General features: G+C 39.3%; 1 protein-coding gene across 3 annotated transcripts; it reads left to right on the forward strand.

Annotated features, from left to right (window-relative positions):
- The first annotated feature begins 588 nt into the window (after positions 1-588).
- Tspo (Translocator protein) lies at positions 589-6,926 on the forward strand. Of its 3 annotated transcripts, none has more exons than XM_034981383.2 (5): positions 589-747; positions 2,737-2,990; positions 3,767-3,861; positions 5,186-5,372; positions 5,896-6,926. In XM_034981383.2, exons 2-4 carry the CDS (start codon positions 2,756-2,758, stop codon positions 5,363-5,365), a joined length of 510 nt encoding a protein of 169 aa, XP_034837274.1. In that variant the 5' UTR covers positions 589-747; positions 2,737-2,755; the 3' UTR covers positions 5,366-5,372; positions 5,896-6,926. The 3 variants fall into 3 exon arrangements, with proteins under 3 accessions (XP_034837274.1, XP_069363113.1, XP_034837273.1); XM_069507012.1 differs by lacking the exon at positions 589-747 and adding an exon at positions 853-974; XM_034981382.2 differs by lacking the exon at positions 589-747 and adding an exon at positions 1,054-1,196.
- Positions 6,927-24,659: the final 17,733 nt, after the last annotated feature.

Below are 24,659 nucleotides of genomic sequence, written 5' to 3' on the forward strand. Positions count from 1 at the left end.
CAATCCATAATAGAAATACATATATATATATATATATATATATATATATATATATATATATATATAACTACATACCTACATATATTATAAAAGACATACATATAATACCTATGATCGAATAAATTGACTATTATGGCATCGATAAGTATAGTTCTTTAAGACGATTTTTGAATATGGGCAAGGATTTCGAATCCCGGATATTTCTACTATTTTCTTGGTTCGCCTGGTTCGCCGTTTCTCGTTCTATCTGAACCTACCATTACCACGTAGATTTTGAAAACGTTTCTTCATACTAAATGTTCTAACTTTTCAATACCGACAGTAAATTATATTAATTAATTAAAGTAGGTAAATAGTTAAAAGTTAAACATACTTAAAATAGACTTTTTAAAAGAGAAAAACAATTTTAGATCATAATATTTTACACTTGTAGATATAATTTCTAAGTTAACAACAAACAAAAAGTATTAATATTATTTATAAAATCGCTAATCGAAACATTCGTCAAATGGAACGTACAAAGTCACGGTATGCGGTTACTATCCAGCTAATTTAAAAAGTTGACATATTGACGGGTTACGCTTATTTTGCGTGTTGTTTGCCTACTACTTAATATAGTAGTACAATACACAGGCCGGTGATTTCACCCATTGTAAATTTTCCCATTTTTAGCCGACTTCTCACAAGATCTTTTTGCATTCAAAAGACTGTATTTTGCCGTGGGATCCTCCTTTTGAAAGTTTTAAAGTAAGTCGTTTTTCTATTGTGTTTATTTAAAGTAGAAACAAGCATACTTGCCAAGTTTTAACAGGCGATTGAATAACGTTTTATCAGCAGGTAGGTACGTGATCTTAGTTTTGGAGGTGTTATTTCCTAGTCTAGCACGTTATTTGTATAAATTACATCATCGATGCAAAGTCCTATAAACCTGTGTTAACAAATACTAAAGTATCATCAGCTACTGTAAGAGATTGGTACGTAACTTTTAGCATTCACTGAGGTATATTAATCAAATTATCAAAGTGCTTGATGTAATTTTGTAAATTATCTTTAATTCCCGATAAGATTAAGATATAGCTAAGCGTATAGCGCTCATTCTTATATCGTCCGGTGTTCCTAGGGCAATAAAAAGTGATTAGTGTATGTGTCTTTAACAGAAAAATGGGCAGTTTACAGGAATTCTTCGAGTTTACAGGGTAAATTAAGATAAGATTTCATCAGTAGGTACCTTTATTATAAATGCGAAAGTTTGTTCGTTTGTTGGTTTGTCCTTCAATCACGACGCATCGGTGCAATGGATTGACGTGATGTTTTGCATGGGTAATAGATAAAGACCTGGAGAGTGACATAGGCTACTTTTTATCCCGGAAAATTAAAAAAGGATTTTTAAAAAATCTAATTCCACGCAGGCATCAGCTAGTTCTGAATAAAATCAAGAAAAAGTAATTTAATTTCTTTTTTTAAATAGGTTCTTGAAGTAGGTACTCAAGTATGTTATTCTTATCTAACTTTAGTTCTTTTATATAATACAGTGTTTAGTCATTGTAAAAGACTTGATCACAGCATTTCTATTAAGGTCCAGTTGCATGACATGTGGTTAAAGTTACATTACAGTTGACAGATAGACACGACAGACAGACAGACAACGTAGTGATCCTATAAGGGTTCCTTTTTTCTCTAAAGATTTAATCTATTTCATTGGGTTCCATACCTGATAATGTTCAAGTAATTTCTGAACAAAATGACATGCAAATTATGTGAATTTGTATCTTAGATAAAATGTTAGCATAACTGATCATCATAAATCCCTGATAAAATACTAAGTTACATAATAGGTAAAAATGTAAGATTATTGGTCAAATAAGTTGATATAACCTAAATTGAAATGGACAATCTAAACAATATCTTCAATTCAAAAATTTAATTGAAGATATTGCTGTCCCTTTCATAATGCTTCCTGCAGAAAAGGAAAGCACTAGATCACAGCATGCAATGTGTATGCACCTTTGAGCATGCATGACTTGAAAACTTGGTGTCTATATACCAGTTTATCATGATCCCCATCTCTGGCCCATTACTGAGCATGCATCTTCTCCATTGTCTGCCACGCTGGACAAGTGCAGATTGGCATACTTCACACACTTTTGAGAACATTATGGAGAACTCTCCGGCCTGTAGGTTTCCTCACGATGTTTTCACTGCTTATATTGCTTAAAATGCACATAACACTTTTTTTAAGTGTATCAAGAATACATTCTTACTCTCTGTAGTTTTGTTATCAATAAAGTTGTATAAATAAAATAAATAAAAATAAATAATTCTGAAAAGTTAGATGTGTGTATCTGGGATCAAACCCCCAACTTTTTGAAAATGATTAAACCACTAGGCTATCTCTTTACAGAAGTTAAAAATAAATCTATACTAATATTATAAATGCGAAAGTGTGTCTGTCTGTCTGTCAGCTTTTCACGGCTCAACTGTTCAACCGATTTTGACGAAATTTGGTACAGAGGTAGCTTGCAACCCGGGGAAGGACATAGGCTACTTTTTATCCCGGAAATTTAAGAGTTCCCACAGGATTTTTAAGAATCTAAATCCACGCGTACGAAGTCGCGGGCATCAGCTAGTAAAAAATAAATATAGCCTTTATTCTCTGATCTACTTATACATATTATATTACTAACTGCCTTTATCGAAGTTGTTGCCTAATAATTACAAATTAGCTTAATTTTTCAGTTCAATCAGTGACTCGATCATGGCAAACTGGGCAGCTATCGGTTCCATAATCCTACCAAATGCAGGAGGCTGGGCCAACGGCATTTACTTCGCTGGACAAATCCGGAAGGACAATGAGAAGACCTGGTATGATGAGCTGAAGAAACCTTCCTGGAACCCCCCTAAGTGGGTGTTTGGGCCGGCCTGGACTCTCTTGTACAGTGGGATGGGCTATGCTTCTTACTTGGTGTATGAGGAGTGTGGAGGATTTACTGGTAAGATTTTTTTTTTGATGTCTATGTCATAATAGCTACCTGTATCCAAATTTCAACCTGATCTGTCCAGTAGTTTGAGCTGTGCATTGATAGATCAGTCAGTCAGTTAGTCACCTTTTCCTTTTATATATATGTAAAGAAAACCACTTTACCCATGGACACCTATTCAGTGCTTTTCTTTAATTTATTACTTTGTCTTTGGTGCATAAAAGACATATCCTGAAGTCTGTGGACTTAGCTTGTCAAATGTCACTACTGACAGTTATGTCAATTGAATCTGAAGTTTTGTCGTTGTTTTGAAGTAAACGGATATTTTGTGTTTATAATTAGAAAAGATTAATTGTTAAAACCGTAAATAAAGGCTTTAAATGTTGTTTCTGTAGTTGTATAGAAACGCAATTAAGTCTTGGTTTCATTCCCCGAATCCACTCAAGAATAAAATAACATTATAAAACAACATTTTCTGCATATATTTCACTAAACATGGAACGGTTGCGGTTTGATTTTGTTGTGAAACCAGCAGCGGATGGAAAATCAAATACCATCTGTATAACCTCGATAGCTACACCTATAGGACAGATATTTGGAATACCTGCCGAGCTTCAACCTGCCAATTTGCACCAAGTAATTACAAACACTTCCAACTATGCCAAGGTAAGAAAATCATTGCTTAAAAGACATCAAACAAGGAAAATATGGATAACCTTGACAGATGATATATCAAAAGATATGGATTCAACTTGTGTAAAGTGTCATGTAATTATGTAAATTTTCAGATGAAGCAGTCCTCCCCCTCTCTCTATACGGCGGTCAACTCCTACTCAACTGGGCGTGGACTCCAATCTTCTTTGGCCTCAAGGACTTTAAACTGGTAAGTATACCAAGCACTTGTATTACAAGTGATTACTTGTAGCTTGTAGTTTATACGTGTAGTTTTGATAATCTATATATATAAAAGGAAAAGGTGACTGACTGACTGACTGACTGAATGACTGACTGACTGACTGACTGACTGATCTATCAACGCACAGCTCAAACTACTGGACGGATCGGGCTGAAATTTGGCATGCAGATAGCTATTATGACGTAGGCATCCGCTAAGAAAGGATTTTTGAAAATTCAACTCCTAAGGGGGTGAAATAGGGTTTTGAAATTTTGTAGTCCACGCGGACGAAGTCGCGAGCATAAGCTAGTTCTTTTATAAATACTATCTGTCCCGGCTTACTCACGTGTGTAGTCGACGTTAGCCCGACTAGTTTCGAACCCATCCGGGGTCCTTTTTCAAGGGATAATAAGGGATAATTATTTATTTGATAATTCTTGTAAAAATGCACAAATTTACAAGAGTAAACGCTTGTAATACAAGACTTGTAACGTTTGATAAACAGGGCACAGGTCCATAAATAGTAAATGAGATGAGCTGCGAATGAGACGAGACGCGAATGGGACGAACTGCGAATGGGACATAATGCGAATGGGACAAAATGCGAATGAGATGAGCTGCGAATTGGACGAGTTGCGAATGAGACGACTTGCTAATGAACCCACTCATCATCAATATAATAATACTCATCATCATCAAACTAATATTATAAACTAGATGATGTCCGCGACTTCGTCCGCGTGGATTTAGGTTTTTAAAAATCCCGTGGGAACTCTTTGATTATCCGGGATAAAAAGTAGCCTATGTCCTTCCCCGGGATGCAAGCTATCTCGGTACCAAATTTCATCAAAATCGGTTGAACGGATGGGCTGTGAAAAGCTAGCAGACAGACACACACGCATTTATAATATTAGTATGGAAGTATGGATGTGAAATTGTGCCGTGTGTGTTTAGTAGTGAGAGGGTGGTTGGTGCATGTCGCAAGCTGCAGATTGGCGCTGATTCTGTTGTCTTTCTCTAAAATAAATTTAGAGTATCTTCATCTTTTTCTTTTTATTATTGCTAAAAAGGATGGAACATGAATTTTAAATTTAAAGACTCTAAATTTTAGGGCACGCTACTTTAAACAGTAGGCTCGCGACTGGCAGCTAAAGTCACGAGGTTTGACAGCGCTAAATTAAATTTAAACTGTCAAACTGTGTTCCTTTTCATACTACATTAGTAAGAAGAGGACGCGAATACTCTAAAATTTAGGTGTGCTTAGAATCAGCACCGTTGTATAATACAGATGTCTGTTCTATGTCCAAAACAGGCTTTCATAGAGATCGCGGTGTTAGGAGGAGCGGCCGCAGCCACAACAGCTAGCTTCATGCAAGTCAACAAGACAGCGGGATCCCTCATGCTGCCTTACCTCGCTTGGCTGGCCTATGCCAGCTCCCTCTCATACTACATCTGGAGGAACAACCCCAAAGTTGAAGGCAAGAAGCAGTAAACTTCAAGTGAGTGAACCTTGATTTGTAACAGCCGTACTCAGAGTCGCTTAATCGTTACTTAAGTTTTGTTAAAACGAGACAGAGCTATATCTCTCACATAAATCTGTCTCGTTTTAACTCAATCTTAAGTAACGATTAGCGACTCTGAGTACGGCGGTAGTGCTTGAACTTTGGAGCAGCCAATAGGAAAACAGTTTGAAAGGTCCCCACAAGAGAATCAACAGTGACCTTCGTGTGAGTTATGTCAGTCTGGTACTTTTGGGCGAGCTTTTTTTTTACCCCCAAAGAAAATTGGAGGTAGGGGGTTCGATCCTAGGCAGGCACCTCTAACTTTTCGTGTTATGTGCGTGTTTAAGTAATTAAATATCACTTGCTTTAACGGTGAAGGAAAACATCATGAGGAAACCTGCATGCCTGAGAGTTCTCCATAACGTAGACCCGTGCTCTGTAGTGAGCCGGCGATGGGTTGATCATAGGTTTCAGTTTTTCAACTTTATCTTCTAGAAATTAGTCATTTTTTCTTCCACAGATGCAGTATATCTTGAATGCACAAGATATCCTCACTACACTACACACAGAAAATCACATTTCCGACTTAATAGTATAAGAGCAATAAGTAAAAACGAATAAGGTTGTTGGTACACAATATTATTGTATAAAACTTGTTTTTAAAAAAATAATATTTTATTAGTTTCGTTGCAATTTAAATAATTTTAAATACATACCAAAAATTGCGTAACTTCCAGGATTCGAACCTGCGTCTCTCCTGGGTATGGCGCCCGGAGCGTTTGACCAATAGGCCACGGTTTAATTACTGCCCAGTGACAATGTTTTAGACTACAGTACATACTAGAGATTTCGGTTTTTTAGACCGTTATCCCTCATATCTATGTGACGTTTTGTCGGTCCCAACGACAGAGACAACGCTCTACGAAACCGCTATCTCATTCTAAAGGTCGATGTACAGTTGTGCATATACATCACAGTTACTGTATGTATTTTTATTCAGTGCTTAGCGACTGTTAATGCCATCTAGTAGCGGCACGTTGCAATTATCGAAACTAGTTTCAAAGGCCCATATTTCAATGCAGTTTTTTGAATGAGAAACATTTTCTAAGTCAAAGTCAAAGTAGGTAATAACTAATATTGTACACTTTTTGATTGTTTATAAAATTGTTGGATTTGTAAGATGTAGATGACAATTAATAATGTAAACTTAAAACTGAAACTCGTGAGGGTTCCATAAGCGCCCGGGTCTGAGAAAAGCCCACAACAAACTCAGCTGGGTTCTATTTGGGTTTTCTGTTCTTGTGCTTTTGATTTTGCAATGTGTTCTATATAAACTGTAGAAACGAACAAATTATGCAATAATTATAATCGAAAGGTTGTTGAATTTCGATAATCACAGAAGTTTAATTTTTGTTATTAGTTTTTTTTCTATACCAAAACTTTAAAATAAGAATAATAACTTAGTACATAATTAGTATTATAAAGTAGATATCTTACGAATAAGTAATAAAAGTGTCCTTTTTGATCACAGATAATAACTTATGTATTTATTAGCATTCCTTGACTGTTGCATTTATGAGAGTATTTTTGTATCTATCTCTTCGACTATAAGCTTTGGAGCTATATTTTGTTCGTATTTTCGAATATTTATTGTATATGTTATTATGTTAAATAATAAATATTAATTATTAAAAAAATATTGTTTGATTACAATAGCTTACAGTCCAGTGATAGCCTAGTGGTTAGGACGTCCGCCTTCTAATCGGAGGTCGGGGGTTCGATCCCAGGCACGCATAAATTTCACTTGCTTTAACGGTGAAGGAAAACATCGTGAGGATACCTGCATGCCTGAGAGTTTTCCATAATGTTCTCAAAGGTGTGTGAAGTCTACCAATCCGCACATGGCCAGCGTGGTAGACTATGGCCAAAACCCTTCTCACTCTGAGTGTTATATAATAATATATATAATACTTCTCGCTCTGTAGTGAGCCGGTGATGGGTTGATCATGATGATGATGATGACACTAGCTTATGCTCGCAACTTCGTCCACGTGGACTATACAAATTTCAAACCCCTATTTTCACTGAATTTTCAAAATCCTTTCTTAGCGGATGCCTTCGTCATAATATGGCAGACATGCACGCACACTTACGTAAAGTCCGTGTGTACGACGTAACCACAAGTAAAGTTCACTCGCCTTCGTGAATTGCAAGAACTGTAGGTAACACCAGATGACTCGCCTGCTCGTTTGCTCGCTATCTCCATTAAAAAAAATGGTAGGTAACGTAAAAAAATCTCGTCATCAATCTGGGCTTAGTGATTAATCAGTTTAATCAAGCAGTTTTTGCTCATTACCCGCCTGTACTTAATCGTTCAACCATCGTTGATAAATTACGGGAGATTTTCTCTTCCTAAATGCGTTAGCTTCAGAGAAAATATTTAGGTACGCTGAACAATCTACGACGCATATACGAGCTTGGAGTTTCTCTACATGATCAAATCAGGAATGAGGAGATTCGTAGGAGAACCAGAGTAACCGACATAGCTCAATAAGTTGCAAAGCTGTTAGTAACAACGCGCAGGGCACACATGTGTCTGTCTGTCTGTCTTTAAGCTTTTCATAGCCCATTTGCTGAACCGATTTTGACGAAATTTGGTACTCTCTGTACCAAATTTCGTAGCTTGCTTCCCGGGGGGCTACTTTTTGTTCCGGAAAATCGTAGAGTTTTCACGGGATTTTAATTAAACACCCAAATTCATGCGGATGAAGTCGTGGGCATCCTCTATCTATATATATATATAAAAGGAAAACGTGACTGACTGACTGACTGACTGACTGACTGATCTATCAACGCACAGCTCAAACTACTGGACGGATCGGGCTGAAATTTGGCATGCAGATAGCTATTATGACGTAGACATCCGCTAAGAAAGGATTTTTGAAAATTCCACTCCTAAGGGGGTGAAATAGGGGTTTGAAATTTTGTAGTCCACGCGGACGAAGTCGCGAGCATAAGCTAGTTATAGAATAATTCTCAAAATAAATAAACATTATCGAATATCTGCAAACGATAGCGCTAAACAACCACATACATGCGTCAGAACATTTACATAGTGGAAATATTACGATACCGGAGCAGGCATTGCTGTGAATTTTGACTCGTGCTGGTCACACAGTGTAAGATATAACATTAGCAAATATCTGCAAACGATAGCGCTAATCAACCGCATACATGCGTCAGAACATTTACATAGTGGCAATATTACGATACCAAAGCAGGCATTGCTGTGAATTTTGACTCGTGCTGGTCACACAGTGTAAGATATAACATTAGCAAATATCTGCAAACGATAGCGCTAATCAACCGCATACATGCGTCAGAACATTTACATAGTGGCAATATTACGATACCAAAGCAGGCATTGCTGTGAATTTTGACTCGTGCTGGTCACACAGTGTAAGATATAACATTAGCAAATATCTGCAAACGATAGCGCTAATCAACCGCATACATGCGTCAGAACATTTACATAGTGGCAATATTACGATACCAGAGCAGGCATTGCTGTGAATTTTGACTCGTGCTGGTCACACAGTGTAAGATATAACATTAGCAAATATCTGCAAACGATAGCGCTAATCAACCGCATACATGCGTCAGAACATTTACATAGTGGCAATATTACGATACCAGAGCAGGCATTGCTGTGAATTTTGACTCGTGCTGGTCACACAGTGTAAGATATAACATTAGCAAATATCTGCAAACGATAGCGCTAATCAACCGCATACATGCGTCAGAACATTTACATAGTGGCAATATTACGATACCAGAGCAGGCATTGCTGTGAATTTTGACTCGTGCTGGTCACACAGTGTAAGATATAACATTAACGAATATCTGCAAACGATAGCGCTAAACAACCGCATACATGCGTCAGAACATTTACATAGTGGATTTTTTTTTTTAAATTCAGATACAAGTTAGCCCTTGACTGCAATCTCACCAGATGGTAAGTGATGATGCAGTCTAAGATGATAGCGGGCTAACCTGGAAGGGGTATGGCAGTTTTTTTATTTATTAAACCCGTGTACCCCTTTGGTTTCTACACGGCATCGTACCGGAACGCTAAAGCGCTTGGCGGCACGGCTTTGTCGGTAGGGTGGTAACTAGCCACGGGCGAAGCCTCCCACCAGACCAATTACGATACTGGAGCAGGCATTGCTGTGAATTTTGACTCGTGCTGGTCACACAGTGTAAGATATAACATTATCGAATATCTGCAAACGATAGCGCTAAACAACCGCATACATGCGTCAAAACATTTACATAGTGGAAATATTACGATACTGGAGCAGACATTGCTGTGAATTGTGCTTCTGAAGATTGGGTAACAATGCAAGCCACTTACTTATCCATCATAATAACCCTTCGCCGGCCCATAACTGAGCACAGATCTTATCTCAGAATGAGCAGTTTGGGGATAGTCTACCACGCTGGCCAAGTGTGGAGTGGGATACACTCGCAGATATCACTTGATTTAACGGTAAAGAAAAACAGCGTGAAGTAACCTGCATGCCTGAGAGTTCTTCATTGTTCTCAAAAATATGTGAAATCGGCCAATCTTCATGTGGGCAGCGTAGTAGACTAGGGCTGAACCTTTCTCATTCTAAGAGGAGACCCATGCCTGGCGATGGATTGACATCAATCAGCATAATGTCTCTTGTCATTTATAAATAGTAAACTTCTAGTTCTATTGGCAATGGGCAGGTCATGTCTGTCGCAGAACCGACGGCCGATGGGGCAGACGTGTTCTGGAGTGGAGACCGCGTACTGGTAAGCGCAGTGTGGGACGACCCCCAGCCCGCTGGACCCATGATCTGAAGAATGTGGTGGGGAGCGGATGGATGAGGAAGGCGGAGGACCGTGTTTGGTGGCGCGCTCTTAGAAAGGCCTATGCCCAGCAGTGGTCACAAACAGGCTGATGGACTGGATTGGATTGGAAACTTGTATTTTTTTTAGCTTGCAGTGGACACTCGGCGTGTTTCGTTCTGAAATGTGAGTAACGTCAGCATGTCACTATGTCACAGCGACGCGCACATATCTTATTACAGTGTCGTGTCATTGGTAGCGCTTTGCGTGTACAGAATATTCAGCCACGTTTCTGTTTACCAAAGCAAGTTGATACTACTGCCAGCTGGTTCATGACAGCCTGGTACTTCCTTCTGAAGATTGGGTAACTATAACCCATCGCTGGTCCACTACTGAGGACAGATCTTATTTCAGAACTAGCTTATGCTCGCGACTTCGTCCGCATGGACTACACAAATTTCAAATCCCTATTTCACCCCCTTAGGAGTTGAATTTTCAAAAATCCTTTCTTAGCGGATGCCTACGCTACGTCATAATAGCTGTCTGCATGCCAAATTTTAGCCCGATCCGTCCAGTAGTTTGAGCTGTGAGCTGAGTCAGTCAGTCAGTCACCTTTTCCTTTTATATATTTCGATTGTGATTTGAAAAAGTTATATCTACTTCATCATATCTACTTAGAAGTACTTATCTACTTACTTTATTCAAATCTCTGGCCGATAATGAATGAACCAGTCTCAGAGTTTTCATGAAAAGCCGGCCAAGCGCGAGTCAGGCTCGCGCAACGAGGGTTTCATACTACAGTCATATTTTTTCGACATTTTGCACGATAAATCAAAAACTATGATGCGTAAAAATAAATAAAAACCCGTTTTAGAATGCACAGGTGAAGCCCTTTCATATGATACCCCACTTGATATAGTTATCTTACTTCTAAAATTGAAAATACTAATTATTAGTTCATGACCACAATTTTTTTTTTGTGTGATGTCATGTAACCACAAAGTCACGGTTTTCAGATTTTTCGCCGAATGTCTGCTATAAGACCTACCTACCTGCTAAATTTCATGATTCTAGGTCAAAGGGAAGTACCCTGTAGGTTTCTTGACAGACCGACAGACATACAGACAACAAAGTGATCCTATTAGGGTTCCGTTTTTGCTTTTGAGGTACGGAACCCTAAAAATGTAGAATTTTTCGGTATTATGTGGGCTTACCTAAATAATCAGACGTTTTTAAGTCAGACAGAAAGATATTATGAAAGTAATTTCAATTCTTTTGTTTGGGTCTTTTCTTTTCTTTTGTTATTTTAGGAACCTACCTTATTCTCCTTTGCATTTCATATTATTTTGCTCACGCCTTACTTTTATCTAGGTAGGTACCTGCTTATATTCATTTTGGATTCTTTTTAGGGTTCCGTACTTCAAAAGGAAAAACAGAACCCTTATAGGATCACTTAGTTGTCTGTCTGTCTGTCTGTCAAGAAACGTATAGGGTACTTCCCGTAGACCTAGAATTATGAAATTTTGCAGGAAGGTAGGTCTTATAGCAGACATGAGGGGGAAAAATCTGAAAACCGTGAATCACACACAAGAAAAAAATTACAAGGTGTTCATGAACAAAAATATTGCTATCTTCAACTTTCAAAGTAAGATTACTATACCAAGTTGGGTATCATATTATGAAAGATCTTCACCTGTGCATTCTAAAACAGATTTTTATTAATTTTTATGCCGGATATTTCAAAAACTATGATAGTTTTTGAAATATCCTGTACCCGTAGTACAAGATTTTACGTCTCACCAAACGAAACCAAATTCGAGAGTCGAAATACTTCCGCGTTACAGTAAAATGGACCTAAACAGCCTTGAATTGAAGTCAAATATTCAATGCCACTGATTTTAATTTCGCAATGTTTCCGCTTGGAGCGCTGGCTGTAGAAGTGTAGACAAACTTGAGATTTAAAACAAGGCATTTAAGATCCAGTTTACTGTAACGCGGAAGTAAAAAAAAATGTACTACGGGTACTGCAAAATGTCGAAAAAATACGTCTGTAGTACGGAATCGTCGTTGAGCGAGCCTGACTCGCACTTGGCCGGTTTTTTCCTATTGATGAGAATTTTAATCAAGTTTGATCTAGTGTTTCTAGGTATGTAGTTTTCTATTCGCCTCGTAGACTCGCCCCGGCTTTGCTCGGGTGTAATTTCTAAAAATCCTTTCTGAGGGTTTAGGTTTGGGGCAACCCGCACGGCACTCACGCTATATCCCGCACCGGGTTAGCGCGGGGGCTGTGCTGGTGTGCGGGGGCGTCCCCATCCCGATTGCCATCTCGACCTGTCGCGTACTATACTTTTCATTACAAAGTAGGTACCAGGTTGACATAACTTACTCGAAGGTCACATCCTCACAATATTAGGTTCAAGTTGTCGTGTCAAGGATCGATCCTCCGTATATTAAACCTTATTTATTACGTTGGAATTAAGGTTATACCAAAGATATTTTCGTGATAGATAGGATAAAAGGACAGAAGTCAAAAGTCACAAAAAAGTGGCCCTTTTCAACAATTAGCTTCTGGATACTTTTCGGTCTAATGTCAAATTATAGTTGCGCTTTGAAAAATCGCAGTGGACTACGGTACAGAGGCGTCTCTAGCCCTTGTGGCGCCCGTGTGCAACCAGTACCCTGGCGCCCTCTAGTCTAGTAGGAGCAGGGTCAAAATGGAATACTAACAGTTATATTTTCAAACGGAAATTCGGATGCAAATGGTGCAATTTTAAATGATGATTTTAAATAATGACGGCGTCGGCCATAACACGAGCGCAGGGTCTTTGAGAGCGCCGGCATCGACTCATCTTTGGAGGTGTCGCATTAGAGGGCGCTCGGCGCCCCCTTAGACCCGGCGCCCGTGTGCGCCGCACACCCTGCACCATAGGTAAAGACGCCTCTGCTACGGTAATACCAGATACATACTTATTACTTAGTTTGAACGAGTATGACAGCTGAACTAAAGTGCCCATAGAATATTTGGAATGACCGCATTACCGAGAAGAACCAGCAGAACATTAACATTTCAGGGTTCCGTACCCGAAGGGTGCCAACGGCCTGTCAGCAGGCTGTACCTCATGAACCGTAATAGGTTGAGAGTTGAAATTTGTATGAAATTTGTTGAAATGTGTAGGTATTCTTATTGCAATTATAATAACCAAAAACAGTGCGACAAGGCTCTTTTGGCGCGCGGCGAAAATCGAAACTGACGTTGCCGTCAAGTGTCCCCTTTGTTCTTGTTTGAATAGCCTAAGCCTTTGTTTTACAACTAACGCTCCCCTGTCAATGTCATTCAAGTGCCAAAAGAGCCTTGTCGTACTGTAATGAAAATTCACAATGGCCGCCATGTAAATTAATAAAAATGAAAAGTACACAATCTTAAGTCGTGCACGATGTCCGACTTTAACTTGACCAATTTCTTTCGAATAGCCGCTCTACGATTAGTGTTTGTATCTGAGATGCCTTACGACTATCCGTCTCCGTCAAGTTCAAGGTCCGGAGGTAACAAGTGCAATTTCTAGGAAAAGGTACGCTTTTATTGAGAAAATACTAAATTAAGTTAACTATCTACTCTCAAGGATAACGGTTTTTATTTAAGAAGAGCAAATCTTGTTTTATGGGGTTTCTCAGGCAGTTTCCGGTGCGACCTTGCACCGGAAAGCCCAGTATGTATGTATGTATGTATATACTTTATTGCACCACAGAAATACAAATGACAGGTTACAAAAAGCTAAATCTTAATAAGTAGGTACAAAAAGGCGGTCTTATCGCTAAATAGCGATCTCTTCCAGACAACCTTAACGCTAGGGAAAAAACGAACAAATGGACAATGGGAGGTGGTGTAAAATAAACCTAAATACCAATAGCTAAATAAACTAAACCATATAATAAGAATATACAATACATATTGTTAATACACTAATACATACAAATAAAGTATAATAGACATACATAAGACTACATAGATATATATACACATATAGATTTAAATAATAAACTATGCCGTTACTGATGATAGCAAAGAGATAGGTAATGATCTTTGACGTCAATTTTAAATTTGTTAAGGGATTCAGCACGATGGATTTCCCAGTGTTGGCAGAACCTCTACTGGGTTGGTAGACAACTTCAAACGTGGAAGTCCCTGTTACCTATGTACCTGGGTTGTTTCGGATGCCAATATTTTGACATCCGCGGATGCAGATGCGGATGTCTGAATTAATGCGAATGTTCCGCATTTCCGAATGTGGGTGCGAATATCCGTAACACCCCAGGGTTGGGTACCATTGTACAATTTTTGATTGGTTTGTTAGCGAACGAAGATATCAACTAGAAATATGTATGGTGCTAAATAACTAAGTATAGTTGTTAGTGATTTTTTTATGTTTAGTTATCATTAGTTTATGATTCCGTGGCGTCACCCGGTTCAGGGTACCAGCTGAAAATCAGCGCTGTATGTTCTTGTGCAACAAGGCATACAGCATAATGCTGAGCTGGGACCCAACCGGTTTCCTCAAATGGTGGCCTCAAGCCAGAGAGAGAGAAAGAGCGCTATATTAACTTCTTTTCATGGATATAGTTTTTTTCCTATTTTTTTTAGACGGCCGAAGTCTCCCAACAGACCAGTTTTCATTTAGAGAAGTACTAGGACAACATAGGTTCCTATTATATTAAACTCGTAAACAAAGGAAAACCATTGAGACTCCTAAAGCCTAACTTTTTTAATCTTACTCCACGAAAACACTTGCAAAGTGTCAACAGCCAAGCGTTTATTGTGAGCGATGCTTCGAGTTCAGAGTTTAAACTACTTGGGCAAAGTTCGCGATTCCGTCAAATCTGTCGCGATTTCTCCGAAACATTGACTTATATATTACTAGCTTATGCTCGCGACTTCGTCCGCGTGGACTACAAAATTTCAAAACCCTATTTCACCCCCTTAGGAGTTGAATTTTCAAAAATCCTTTCTTAGCGGATGCCTACGTCATAATAGCTATCTGCATGCCAAATTTCAGCCCGATCCGTCCAGTAGTTTGAGCTGTGCGTTGATAGATCAGTCAGTTAGTCAGTCAGTCATTCAGTCAGTCAGTCAGTCAGTCACCTTTTCCTTTTATATATATAGACTTCGTATGGACAGGGCCATTGAACAAACAAAATGGCACCGACTCATAGGTGCTTTAGCATCAATGCAACCCCAGTGACGTCTGGATTTCAAACGGATCGTTCATTCATACTATTCATACTAATATTATAAATGCGAAAGTGTCTGTCTGTCTGTTTGTCAGCTAGCTTTTCACGGCTCACCCGTTTAACCGATTTTGATGAAATTTGGTACAGAGATAGCTTGCATCCCGGAGAAGTACATAGGCTACTTTTGATCCCGGAAAATTAAAGAGTTCCCACGGGATTTTAAAATACCTAAATCCACGCGAATGAAGAGCACCCCAGTACCAACTCCTTCCATTTGATCGGATCCAAAGGCGGGCTGTTCGACTTGTGGACGATCCCAAACTAACCGGCTCGTTGGAAAGCCTGGAGCACCGCAGAGACGTTAACTCTCTATGCGTGTTCTATCGCCTGTATAATGGGGAGTGCTCTGAAGAGCTTTTTGACCTCATTCCACCCTCTTTTTTCTACAACCGCACCGCGCGCCACCGTAAGGAATTTCACCCTCACCATCTGGGTGTCTGGTGCACTTCGACCGTCCGCTGCGCCAGATCCTTCTTTCCACGCACGTGCAAACTGTGGAACCAACTCCCATCGGCGGTGTTCCTCCTAGTAGATTATAACATGGGGTTATTCAAGGGGCGGACCAACAAATTCCTAAAAGGCCGGCAAGCATCGGCGGCTCCTCTGGTGCTGCAAATGTTCATGGGCGGCGGTAATCACTTAACATCAGGTGACCCGCCTGCTCGCTTGCTCGCTATATCTATTAAAAAAAAAAAAAAAAAAAAAAGTCGCGGGCATCAGCTAGTAAGTATCTAAAGAGGTGGCGCTGATTTATTTGGTTCCAAAACCGTGAAAATTTTGTTCGCTTGATCATATCTTGTCATTTATATCGATGCTGCGAAATAAATTACAGATGTCTTGTTCTATCTGTTTGAGGTAGAAGAGATGAAGTTTGTTGAAGATTGTGCCTTGTGTTATGAGTTTAAAGTTCAATTAGTAATATATACCTACCTAGGGATTTGTATTATGCCGTCCAGATGTTTTAGATCTGTTAAAGAAAAACTTTTTAATATACTTAAGTGAACATTTGAAATCTTGTGACAGACTAGCTTATGCTCGCGACTTCGTCCGCGTGGACTACAAAATTTCAAACCCCTATTTAACCCCTAAGGAGTTGAATTTTCAAAAATCCTTGCTTAGCGGATGCCTACGTCATAATAGCTATCTGCATGCCAAATTTCAGCCCGATCCGTCCAGTAGTTGGAGCTGTGCGTTGATAGATCAGTCAGTCAGTCAGTCAGTCACCTTCTCCTTTTATATATATAGATACCTACTTAGCTGATGCCCGCGACTTCGTCCGCGTGGAATTAGGTTTTTAAAAAATCCCCTGGGAACTGATTTTCCGGGATAAAAAGTAGCCTATGTCATTCTCCAGCTCTTTATCTATACCCATGCAAAAAATCACGCCATTCCGTTGCACCGTTGCGACGTGATTGAAGGACAAACCAACAAACAAACACACTTTCGCATTTATAATAAGGGTACTGATAGAGATAGTGTAATCATTCATCCAAGTTATAGTTAAGGCATTCCGAACCAGTGGTAAATTAAAACTACCTGACTATTCATAAGTAGGTACTTGTCAAAAGTTTACATGAATAAAAAAACATTCTAATCTATAGATTTCCGATTCTGTTGTCTTTCTCTAAATTAAGCTAAATTATTCTCTTCCCCCCCCCCCCCCCCCCCTCATACCCCGATTGCCAGGTCGCCCTGTCGCGTACCTGGTACGGGATAGCGCGGGTGACGTGCGGGTGTGCGGGGTGTCCCCTCGCCTCATACCCCGATCGCCATCTCGACTTGTCGCGTAGGTACCTACTATAAATTATTCGAAAAAAATCCATCGAGTGCCGTCTAAATGTAAACTTTTTTAATCTTAATTCTGAAAGCACGAGGGAAGCAACAAGGTAACATTTATTGTCATCTTGGATGCTCCCACTCCAGAAAGTAGAAACTTTGTAATTTTCTCAATTTCGCGAACGATTTGTGAAATTTCCAAATTTCCGAAAGTAGGAAATTAAATTTACGGGCTGTATTGTGCTTTCATGATTCATTGAGATTCTGATTTTGTAGATTTTTAGGGTTGCGTACCTCAAAAGGAAAAACAGAATCACATTGTTGTCTGTCTGTCTGTCTGTCTGTATGTCTGTCGGTCTGTCAAGAAACCTACTGGGTACTTCCCGTTGACCTAGAATTATGAAATTTGGCAGGTAGGTCTTAAGCAGACATTAGGGGAAAAATCTGAAAACCGTGAATTTGTGGTTACATCACACAAAGAAAAATAACTTGAACATGGACAAATAATTGGTATTTTCAATTTTCGAAGTAAGATAACTATGTCAAGTGGGGGGTATCATATGAAAGGGCTTCACCTGTGAATTCTAAACAGATTTTTATTTATTTTTATGCATCACAGTTTTTGAATGACCTATCGTGCAAAATGTCGAAAAAATACGACTGTAGTACGGAACCCTCATTGCGCGAGCCTGACTCGCACTTGGCCGGTTTTTTTTTGTCACAAGTTGAACATTTGACATCCAGACGTAATTTTTTTTTGTTGAGAACCATACCTACCTTACTATACAGGGTGTAACCAGAACGCTGGCAAAAACGAAGACAGGTTTGACGACGCGGCATTGAGTCCGAGTGGCCTACTTACACAACGTTCGTTGACCTCTAGCATAAGTCAGATGCTTTATATTTTGCAATATATCGTAAACATTTACAAAATTATAGGATTTTTCATTTTTTTTTCGCGTTTTTTATGGTATCACATCAGTAATCATCAGTACTATCATCTGTCTGCGTTTTTGCCAGCGTTCGTGTTACAGCCGTATACCTAGAGTCTAGACCCTTGAGTGTCGGTCGATTTGGTAGGAGTCCCATAGTCACTTGGGCAACCTCCTTTAATATTAAATTTTAAGTAGGTAGAATTTTGCGAAATTCCACACCTAAGTGGGTTAAATGGGGGATGGAAGTTTGTATAAAAGTCCGTCCATTTTGAAGTCATATCGATGAAAATTGGTATATTTAGGCTTTCAATAAAATAAAAAAATGCAAAATCTACCAAGCTAAAAGCTACCAAGGGGGTTAAATAGGGGATGAAAGTTTGTATGAAAGTCCGTCATTTTATTTGCATGAAAATTGGTGTTTGGGTCTTCGGTCACAAATGAAGAAATACGTGTTTCAGGATTTTTGAAAATTCAATCCCCACCTCGATTTTCTAAATTCCACCCGAGCGCACCCGGGTGAAATAGAAATAGAAATAGTGTTTATTTGCTAGAATGTGGTACAATTTGGTCGGTTGGTGGGTCAGCTAGTTTAATATTTTTATTTAATTTTAGGTAGGTAGGCATGGTACAACCAATTTCCATACCCATTTAAACATGCAGGAGTACGAAAAAGTTACAATCATATTTGTTATCACATTAAAACTTATTAGAATGGAACTCTCAGCTAATTTTCGCGGAGGGTTGAGGAAGATTATTTAAATCACTCCCAGCTGGGAGTTTTAGTTAGCGGCGTGTGTCCCGTGTGGGAATAGGCTATGTTCTAAAGCAATTGCTATAATAATCATATAATAAAAAAACCTAGTTTTTTAAAATTCGGTACTTCAAAGGCAATACCGGTTTTATTCAGAAACTGTTGTAAAAGAATTGGCAGATACTTACTATTACAAAGGCGTTAACCTAAATTAAAGCCGTGCCGCCAAGCGATTTAGCGTTCCGGTACGATGCCGTGTAGAAACCAAAGGGGCATGGGTTTATTAAAAACTGCCATACCCCTTCCAGGTTAGCCCGCTTTCATCTTAGACAGCATCGTCACTTACCACCAGGTGAGATTGCAGTTAAGGGCTAACTTGTATTTGAGTAAAAAAAAATTTAAATAACACAAAATCCATATTCCCACACGTACATGCCACACTGCAGAAAATAATATTTGGGCAAAGATCAAAATAGGTAAGATTTACACTTTTTGATTATCAGTTCTTGGATTTGTATGATATAGTGCTGATAATTAATTATGTAAACTCAAAACTAAAGCTATGAGGGTTCCAAACGCGTCCAGGTTTGGTAAGAGCCAGAACAAACGCAGCCGGGCTTTTTAAGGTCTTCGGCCGTGACCAGTTATTGACTTACCAGCTAAGATGTGCCATCAAACGATTTATGTAGCAATGTGTCAATGACATTCTAATGTAATTGGATATCGTAATATAGTATATTATATTATGTCAATGTCACGTAGAAATCAATTAGGGGCATAGGTTTAAATTAAACTCCAATGTGATTGCCGAGTCTCAGGGAACCGCTGGATGGTGGCGGTGCAGGACGGCGACGTGTGGAGTGGAAGTCCCTACAAGAGACCTTTGTCCAGCAGTGGATGACGAAAACAATCCCTTCGAAGCTAGCCCGTTTCCGTCATGATCTGCACCGTTATTTACCTAAAAGTCAAATAGCAGTCAAGAAAAAAATGGCATCGTTTCGCTTCTGGGATAGGGCTGTAGCTTAAGCACCAGCTTAAGGCATAATTCCGGGCTCTATTCAAAATTCAAATTAGTTTAAATGCATCTTTATACTGGTAGGGTAGGTAACTTATATTTTACTTTTGAGAAAGCAGATATAAAAAAAATATCATTTAATGCGTACAAAATGAGAACTCACTCGGCATTTTTACTTTATGTGTCAAGTGTCAACTGACTGACTTGACATGAGTCAAAAGTACGATTTTAGTCTTTTAGTACTTATTTACTTAGTTATTTACTTACTACTAGGCTAGCTGGTAAGTAAAGTGGTAGTAAAGAGGCCCGTCTCTTAATCATGAGGTCGGAGGTTTGATCCCAGGGATCCTTCCATTAATCGAACTCTAATTGTCACCGCACACGTGTACCAGCAATTATCATGGACATGTTAAATTGTTGAATGTGATTTCATAATCATTTCGACGGCCATGTCTGCGCGCTGTAATATCGGTAATATGTAAATTTGTGGTTAAATACACATTACAGCATTTGGAAAATTGCGTCAAGTCTTCAATTCGTCGATACCCCAAAGTCTCCGACCTCCCTGGCGCAGTCGTGAGCGCTGTGGTCTTATTAGTGGGAGGTCCCGGGTTCGATTCCTGGCAGGGGTTTGGAATTTTATAATTTCTAAATTTCTGGTCTGGTCGCGTGGGAGGCTTCGGCCGTGGCTAGTTACCACCCTAACGGCAAAGCCGTGCCGCCAAGCGATTTAGCGTTCCGGTACGATGCCGTGTAGAAACCAAAGGGGTACGGGTTTAATAAAAACTGGCATATCCCTTCCAGGTTAGCCCGCTATCATCTTAGACTGCATCATCACTTACCATCAGGTGAGATTGCAGTCAAGGGCTAACTTGTATCTGAATAAAAAAAAAGTCTTTAATGAGTGTGTCCTACCTGTGATGACGTATGGTGCTGAGACGTGGACACTGACAGTTGGCCTTGTCCACAAGTTCAAAGTCGCTCAGCGGGCTATGGAGCGGGCTATGTTGGGTGTCTCTCTGAGGGACAAAATCCGTAACGAGGAAATCCGTAGAAGAACCAGAGTGACCGACATAGCGCAACGAATTAGCCAGCTGAAGTGGCAGTGGGCCACGTCTGCCGCAGAACCGATGGCCGCTGGAGCAGACGTGTTCTGGAGTGGAGACCGCGTATCAGCAAGCGCAGTGTGGGACGACCTCCAACCCGCTGGACTGACGACCTTAAGAAGATAGCGGGAAGTGGGTGGATGAGGAAGGCGGAGGATCGTGTGTGGTGGCGTGCTCTTGGGAAGGCATGTCCAGCAGTGGACGCAAACAGGCTGATTTTTTTTTTTTTTTTTAAAGAATATTAGCCATGTTAAATGACTAATACTCCCCTTTCCTCTCCAACTAAGCGTAAAGCTTGTGCTAGGAGTAGGTACGACAATAGTGCAATGGGCGGGGTTTGAACCGTCGACCTTTCGGTTTTCAGTCCACTCCTTTACCCGTTGAGCTATTGAGGCTCTAATATGATTGATAAATGGACATGCTCAATGATGCATCTATTATTAAGTATATCATATTGTTTTATAGGTGCAGCAATGTGGAGATCCGTGTAGGAGATCAAGAATAATGGTAGAAGAACCAGAGTAACAAATATAGCTAAACGGGTTGCGAAGCTGAAGTGGAGATGGGCGGGGCACATCGTACGAAACACCGGCCAAGTGCGAGTCAGCCTCGCGCACCGAGGGTTCCCTAACACAGTCGTATCTTTTCGACATTTTGCACGATAATCAAAAACTATTATGTTCAAAAATAAGTAAAAACCTGTTTTAGAATGTACAAGTAAAGCCTTTTCATTTGATACCCCACTTGGTATAGTAATCTTACTTTGAAAGTTGAAAATAGCAAAATTTGTTCATGAACACATTTTAATTTTTTTCTTGTGATGTAACCACAAATTTACGGTTTTTAGCGGCGTGTGGAAGTCCCTACAAGAGACCTATGTCCGCCAGTGGGCGTCTATCGGTTGCTAATGATGATGATGATGATGCTGCTGCTTGTCCCTGAGGTTACCAGGCATGTATAACTAACAAGGAAGTAGAACAAAGCTTGTATTCGTCAGTTTTAATTAAAAAGTTCCCGGTTTTAGTGTAACTTCCTGCTTTTCCCTGGGTGTCTAATTAGTGTCAGAAGTATGGAAACTAAGAAAAACCAGACTGGGATAAGTTTTGATAAAATTTTAATTACACTAGCTACTTTTAAACTACGATGAAGATTATTATTAGAAGTCTGGAACTTCCAGACCGCCTGAATTCAACGGTTCCATGTGACTCGCCTGATGTCGTCCGTCCACCTAGTGGGGGTCTTGCAACGGTGCGAGGTCGCCATTCCAGCCACCTAGAGGTCTATCGGTTTTTCGAACTATGAGCCCCGCCCATTGCCACTTCAGTTTCGCCACCCACTGAGTTACTCTGGTTCCCCTACGGATCTCCTCATTTCTGATTTGATCACATAGAGTAACTCCGCACATAGCTCTCTCCTGCATCGCTCGCTGAGTCACTGAGCTTTCTTATGAGGTCCATACATATACATAGGACAAAGTATAAGTATAATTTAGTAATTAAAAAACAAGTATGTCAAAAGACAACAAAAATACAAGTAAGCATATGAGAAAACTAGCTTATGCTCGCGACTTCGTCCGCGTGGACTACACAAATTTCAAACCCCTATTTTACCCCCTTAGGGGTTGAATTTTCAAAAATCATTTCTTAGCGGATGCCTACGTCATAATACCTATCTGCATGCCAAATTTCAGCCCGATCCGTCCAGTAGTTTGAGCTGTGCATTGATAGATCAGTCAGTCAGTCAGTCAGTCAGTCAGTCACCTTTTCTTTTTATATATTTAAGATTAGAAAATGTGACTTTTCTTAAAATTAACACCACGATTGCGTGTTATAATAATGTTGGATGAGAATAATAGGCTAGTTGACACTTTTTTAAGTAGGTCTTAAATGGTTAATATTTGTCCTATTAGATCAAAAAAATTAACACTATATTTTTTTGCGCCCTAAAAACCATAAAACTTTAATTTAAAAATATATTTTTCTTAGACAGGTGAAAACACTGTCGGCCATGTTTCGCCGATAGATTATCTGTGCTCTGACGTCATGCATTTGTAAACAACAGCATAACCTCCCAAAGTTTAATAAACATGACTTCTATACTAGTTTACATGAAAAATATAGTAATTATCGTTATTGTATCATCTGAGAATCTAAAAAACGTATCGATAAAGGCCACAGGAAAGTTGTGGATTAGAGTGCCCAGTGAAACAAATATACGTAACACGCGAAGACTTGCTTAAAGGGATCCTATATGACTAACGACTTCAACCCAAATTTATTTTTGCAATGATCACTTTGTTGTAAGTCTTACTTAATAACTTATTCAATTTATAAAGAGAAAACGATAATTTTTTACGTTTACTATGAGTTTTTAGAAATATATAAAAACAAGCTTATGCTCGTGACTTCGCCCGCGTGGACTTCATAAATTTCAAACCCCCATTTAACTCACTCAGGGGTGGAATTTCAAAAAATCCTTTCCTAGTGGATACCTTCTCTTTACCTACAAAGAACACACCTACCAAATTTCATGTATCTAGGACCAGCTGTTTAGATGTTTAGGCTGTGCGTTGATATATAAGTTAGTCAGGACTTTAAATTTTATATATATGGATACTACGTTAGTCCACGCGTGACATAGGGTTGACATTTCTTTGTTTACATATTTAATGACGTCACATCATGGCTGACAGCGTTTTCTGCGTTTCAAATAAAAATAAAAACTGTATTTTTTTAAATTGGATTTATATATCCATCCTGCGTTTTTAATTATTGTTATTGATATATTTCGTTGTCTTAAGCAAAATACTATAATAAATAATCATTTATTGGACGAAATTAGGTATGAGTCAAGTAGCCTATTAAAACGTCCGCCTCCTATGTGGGTGGTTGGGAGTTTGATCCTGAGCACGCACAATAACTTTTGAAATTAGGTGCGTGTTTTGAGCAATTAGATACTTAAACGTACCTACAGTAAAAGAAAATATTGCGAGGAAACGATGTACAATTTAAATCTAAAACTCTATGGCGGGTGCAGCGGCCATCAGCGCCGAACAGGCCAAGAGGCGCAAATATGAAAACCTCGATGGGAGCTTCGTATTCGTGCCTTTTGGTGTGGAGACCTTGGGGCCGTGGGGCCCGGGGGCTCGAGCTATTTTTGAAGAAATTGCGAAAAGAGTTATCGAGTCAACCGGGGACCCGAGAGCTGGCAGCTACCTTGGTCAAAGAATTAGTTTGGCCATCCAAAGGGGTAATGCTGCCAGCATCTTGGGTACAATGCCTCGCTGCGGTGGTCTCGACGAGGTTTTAGATTTAATTTAATTTTATTTTAGTTTTAATTTAATGTTGTTTTTTTTTAGATTTAAGTTTATTAATAGTTTAATTACTTCTTTGATAAAAATAAATAAAATATATATTTAAATCACATTAATTAATTATTTGAAAAACGTTTAGAGAGTTACTTTTTAAGTACATAGGTACGTCATACAAAGCTAGAAGCTACCCAGGTGGGTATTCGAAAACGTAAAGAAAGTTTACACTT

The sequence above is a fragment of the Maniola hyperantus genome, chromosome 24 (genome assembly GCF_902806685.2).
Source record: "Maniola hyperantus chromosome 24, iAphHyp1.2, whole genome shotgun sequence".
In the NCBI taxonomy this organism is placed as follows: domain Eukaryota; kingdom Metazoa; phylum Arthropoda; class Insecta; order Lepidoptera; family Nymphalidae; genus Maniola; species Maniola hyperantus.